This window comes from Polyodon spathula, chromosome 3 (assembly GCF_017654505.1).
Source record: "Polyodon spathula isolate WHYD16114869_AA chromosome 3, ASM1765450v1, whole genome shotgun sequence".
NCBI classification, from domain to species: Eukaryota; Metazoa; Chordata; class Actinopteri; order Acipenseriformes; family Polyodontidae; genus Polyodon; species Polyodon spathula.
In genome coordinates, this window is record NC_054536.1 from 35276640 (window position 1) to 35282386 (window position 5747).

Consider the following 5747-nt stretch of genomic DNA (forward strand, 5'->3'; position numbering starts at 1 on the left):
GTGTATTATACACACACACACACACACACATATATATGAAGTTTTGTTTTATATTTTTAAAACGTAAAATATAACAAAATAAGGGTAATAGATAAGATTCCTGGCATACTGTTGAAACATCCGAGACCATTTTAGAAAAAATAAGATTATGCTTTTTCGTCGTTACTTTCATGGTAACCCCCCGCCCGCAAATAAATAAATACAAAAAAAAAAAAAACTAGATTTCGCTGGATTGTGCCTTGACCTTTTATGTAAGGCATCTGGGAGTTGTAGTTTGTAATGATTTCCGGTTTCATTTGAAGGTGAAAGTTGAGGACAGAATAGATATGGCTGCGTCCAGGGGAGGAGTCGTGCTGAAAACAGTGAAGAAAGTGGTTGTGAAGTTTTGTCCGTTTGAAAGTAATGTTCGGTCTACAAGGTATGTAATAAGAAATATATGTTTGTATTTGTCTCCAACCGTATCCCTATGGTAGCAATGACAAAGCCAGCACAGGTTAACAGAGAGGTTGGTCATTCCATGTTCGCAGTGATACAAAATGTTTGAGACTTTCCAGAACATTATGCACATCCCTTACGAAGGTTTCAGGAACGAAAATGCTATATGTATTGTTCTAGTGGGATTGTTTTTAACTTTAGATTTGATTTATTCAAATATCATCTTCCATGTCCTAAACTATTTCGGACTATTTAGCTGCGCGTGCAACGAAACATGCAAACGGGGAAACCCCTGGTTAGTTTGTGATTTTAAAAAAAAGGAAACATAGCTATTCTGTATTTGTCAAATTATGGGACATGTTTCATAAAAGCGGTTTATGCTGAGTCGCAGGCACTTCGCAGATTTAAAGGTGGGATGGGTTCTCATATCCCAAGCGTGCTGCACTTACTGCGCGTGACTGCTCTCTGTTTGTAAATACACACAGTAACGTGACATTGTACAACTTTCTAACGTGAACAATCTTATATGAATTGTTTTATGTGCAAATGAATGAAAAAAAAAAAAAAAAAACATAAGGTATTGTGAACTTTGTAGGGTGACTGCTTTAATGATTGAGTGGTACCGCGTTTGCATGTTAGCGCAAAGCTTTAAGTGTGTGTTTAATATATATATATATATATATATATATATATATATATATATATATATATATATATATATATAGTGTTATATGTGTCGTATACTATAGCTCTATATATATATATATATATATATATATATATATATATATATATATATAAATATAAAATAAAATGTTACTATCAAACGCCAAAGTGTTCAAGATTACCATTTTAATGAACCAACATTTCAGAAGATATGACGCCTCATGAAATGTTTGCGATTCAAGTGTGTCAGGGATAGATAAGGCTTCAGGCAATTCAGATGGTTTGTTGTTTTACTGGGGCTTCAGATGATTCCAATGGGAAATACATGAATTCTGCTTTTCTCCATTTATTATGATGAATTTATTACACTGAAATATACATACATACTGAAAATCTATATAGTGATTTTTGGTGAAGCAATGGTTCAAAGGGCTCAGTGATTCACAAGGCTTCACTTTTCCCATCACTAGAAATCTGTAACTCCTCTCAAACTTAAGGCTCAAATTTACCAACGTTTACCTGCACTACACAGGATGAGTCGTATATGGTTAGTCACGTGACTTGTGGTTTACCGATGTTCGCCTGCCGAGGCATCTTCATTTGTTTGCTTTATATGAAGATTTAAACACTAACCATTTGATTCACTTGAAGCCTGAATCAATCACTGTACCATTGGAATTGACTGACGCCTTTCATGAGGTTATAATATGCAATGTTTGACAGCAAGTGACTGTACAAGTTAATGTCACATTGTGGCAAAGTAGTTTGCAGTGCGCAGGTGTAGAGGTGATGCAGTGCTCAATAATAACAAACAGCACAGTTCATGGTGAAAAACAGCTCTTTATCTGTGCTGCAAATAACTGGCTCTACACAACAATGTATATAGCACAGTTAAAACCTATGGGGTTCAGTCCAAAATAATACCATCACACTCTACACAGTCACAAAATCCATCAGTGAGTGCTCCTTGTGCAAGATTCCAGAACCTTGGTTTTGTTGTTCTTTAGCAATTGTGAAGTAGATTTTGATTTGTGCTTTGGATCATTGTCATGTTGGAACATCCAGTTGCTGTTTTAAACAAAGTTTTGTAGCGGAGAGTCTCAGATGATTGGCAGAGAGATTGGTTTACTTCTGGTGGTACCAAGTATTTGAGGGGCCCCTGTTCGTATTGTATTTTGTGTTGTTTGTTATATGTATTGTTGTAGTGGTGCACGAAGCGTGGTTCATTGGCACAGGTAAAATTAGTATTTGTATTTAGGCATGGGGGAAGCACATCCACTTCACGTGCAGATTACAATGGTTATTTATATGGGGGCACGGGAAGTGTACAGTTAGTCCACATGCAGACTGTGGACTAAACCACTTTGCCACTGTGACATTTACTTGTATAGTCACTATAAATCCCCAGTGTTTTTTGTTCATAGAAACAAAGATTTTAATCTGAATTGAATCCAAGACAGTGGAGGAAAACAATAATTCTCTGAAAAATGGGGAGAAAAAGCTCAAATGAAATATAAAAATGCAAAACAAGACAGAAGTAATCAAGCATATATATATATATATATATATATATATATATATATATATATATATATATATATATATATATATATATATATATAAATATATATATATAATAAAAATTCATGTTTTTCGTGAGGGAAATTACTTTTCAGGGCTACTTTTCAGAAGTTTTCAGCTATTACAAAGATGAATTGCTTGGTAGGCAACCTTTTTATTGCTAAAATAAATTGCACAATGTTTAATCACTAATCAGATCCTAACCACAAAAGTCTTGTGAACATATGGAACCTCTGCCTTTCAAGCATGACTACTTTTGGATCAAGCTCTGGGAGTGCTTGGCGCTCTCTCTAATATATGTATATGTGTATCCTCTCATTCTCTCATGCCTATAGAATGTCTACACCCCCTTGAACTTTTTTCACATTTTGTTCTGTCAGAGTTTCATGCATGTAAATGAGGATTTTTTCCACTTATCTACACACCATACTCCACTCTGTTAAGGGGAAAAAAGTTTTTATTGAGAAAAAAATGATATTAAAAATACAAAACTGAAAGATCATAATTGGATAAGTCTCCATCCACCCTGAGTTAATACTTGGTGGAAGCACCTTTGACAGCAATTACAGCTGTGAGTCTGTTGGGATAGGTCTCTATCAACTTTGCATACCTAGATTTGGCAATATTTGATCATTCTTTACAAAACTGTTCAAGCTCTGTCAAGTTCCTTGGGGAGCGTTGATGGACAGCAATCAAGTCATGCCACAAATTTTTGATTGGATTTAGGTTGGCACTCTGACATGGACCACTCAGCCAGGTTTGTGGAGTGCTTGGGATATTGTTGTCACGTGCACATTTTGACCAATCTTGGCCATAAAAGCCTGTAGCTCTTGCAGAGTTGCCATTGGCCTCTTGGTAGTTTCTTTGATCAGTCTCCTTGATCGATCATCCAGTTTGGAGGGACGGCCTGATCTAGGCAGGGTCTTGGTGGTGCCATACACCTTCCACTTCTTAATAGTCATCTTGACCATTACTTGCTAGTCACAACTCGAGTTGTTTTACTAATGGCTAATATTTATATTTGGTGGTGTTTTGCCTATTCATTTTGTAGTTTACTGTGTTATACACATCTAATATAACCTATGTATTATCATTTTTATTTATTTAACTTACACATTTCTTTCAGGGAATTCCTTGCAGTTGTAGGAACTGAAAAAGCCAGGTCATCAAACCTCAGCTGTGAAGTAACATCAGATGTGAGGCATGATAAATCGGATCCTATTGTAGACATTACCTTTGGTAAGCTGGATGTACCTGCTGCATCGGTTAATTAGTCAATACACTAATAAAGTGTCTCCATGTTTTTTTGTCTTTTAAAGGTATTTCCATCTTAACGATTTCAGTACTTAGGTAGCACCATAAGGACAAACCTGGTGGTATCCTGTTTGGTATATAATATATAGATATAATATTTATATAATATATATATGATAGCCCCCCCCTATATATATACATATATATATATATTTTTTTTTTTTTTTTTTTTACTGACGATTATAGTCGTAATTTCATAATTGTAATTAACGGAGGACAGACCTTCTTGGTTAGAGGGTCCACAGCCCGGCCAACTGAACTTGGCAATAGATTTTCATAATAAATTAGACTAAGATGTTGCTGTAAGTGCATAGGGAGGGCAAGCCACTTACTTTGTTTTTTGGATTAGTTCCAGTTAGATAAGCTAGTGTATGTAGGATGAAGTTGTCATCCTGAAACTAAATGATGAACTTGCTATCAGTGTGCACTATTACTGAGTATTTTGTGCGGAAAAGAAAATCTGTCAAGACACCTCTGTTGAAAATAACAAAATGCACAATGATAAACTAGGTGACTGCAAGAATGAAATGCAATTAGGATCCGCGATGAGCTATTAACGTAATTTGTCTGTTTGAAATAAAAATTAAGCTGGAATTTAATGACAGAATCAGGCTCATTCAAGACATGAAGGTGAAAACAAGTGACATTGTTTTGTAATTAACTGCTTTTTCAAAGTTTAATTAGGCGATGAATTGGCTCAAAATAAGTTATTTGATCAAAAATAAAACCTGAAAACTTCAAGCCAATGGTTATCTATCAGGATGGTTATGGAGTGAATGCCATTTTGTATGTTCATGAAAAACATACTGTTTTTTCATGTGGCTTGGCATTCATTTTTCTGGTCCGGCATTGTCACCTATTCTTGAAAAATATTAAATCTGTTTGTCCATCAAGGTGGCCTGTGACCACAGGGATCATGTCAACTGCTTGTGTTGCTTACTGTAATTACAGGGCGTGATCTGTGTATTTTTTATATTTATATTTGTGTATTTTATTATGTTAAATAGGATTTTTTTTTTTCCTTTTCAGCTGATGGAGAAAGGCTTGTAATGAAAGGCGCAAACCTGACTAGCAAAGAGATGCTGTCAGCCTTTACAGCCAGATGTACAGCAAAAGATCCCCAGGCACAAGATGGAAAGAAGAAGTAGAATAGTTGTATCTGTTTATGTATGTCTGTATAAAACAATGTTTAAACTCAAGTGAACAATAGATAGGCCTATTATATATTAAAATAATAGTGAAATGGCTACTGGTATTATGTTTTGTTTTTGCTTCTTGTTGCTTCCAGAGACAGTTATTTTATTCTTATACATTTCCATGGTTATTTTATTAATCCATCCATAACTCATACATTACTCAGTTTTTCTAAGGTAAACCTGTTTTGTTTTTTTAAGTTAAAGGTAAATTCTTCACAATAAGGTCATTTATTACAAAAAACAGAACCGGTTGGGATCTATTTTTACAAACCTATTGAAATTTAAAATGCTACATCTTGGAAAACACTTAAGCTTGAGATTAGGCTTTTATGAGTTGGTGCTGTTTTTAAGTGAAATCATGAAGACCTTCATACCACTGTACAGAACACCCCTCTAGAAGGAAGAAAAATAATTCACCACATTAAAGGGAAATAACAAAATCATAAAGGGACCTGGATCTAAAGTTGTTTTTGGGTACTCTAACGTTCCCTGCTATTTGTGCACATATTAGTATCCCCTTCCTATTCAGAACCACGTTATGGAACATGTTTCTTA

At 34.9% G+C, this 5747-nt stretch overlaps 1 protein-coding gene across 1 annotated transcript; it reads left to right on the top strand.

Moving 5' to 3' along the window:
* Positions 1-308: 308 nt before the first annotated feature.
* mrpl53 (mitochondrial ribosomal protein L53) lies at positions 309-5243 on the top strand. Its single transcript, XM_041245144.1, has 3 exons — positions 309-418; positions 3809-3921; positions 5026-5243. Exons 1-3 carry the CDS (start codon positions 327-329, stop codon positions 5142-5144), a joined length of 324 nt encoding a protein of 107 aa, XP_041101078.1. The 5' UTR covers positions 309-326; the 3' UTR covers positions 5145-5243.
* Positions 5244-5747: the final 504 nt, after the last annotated feature.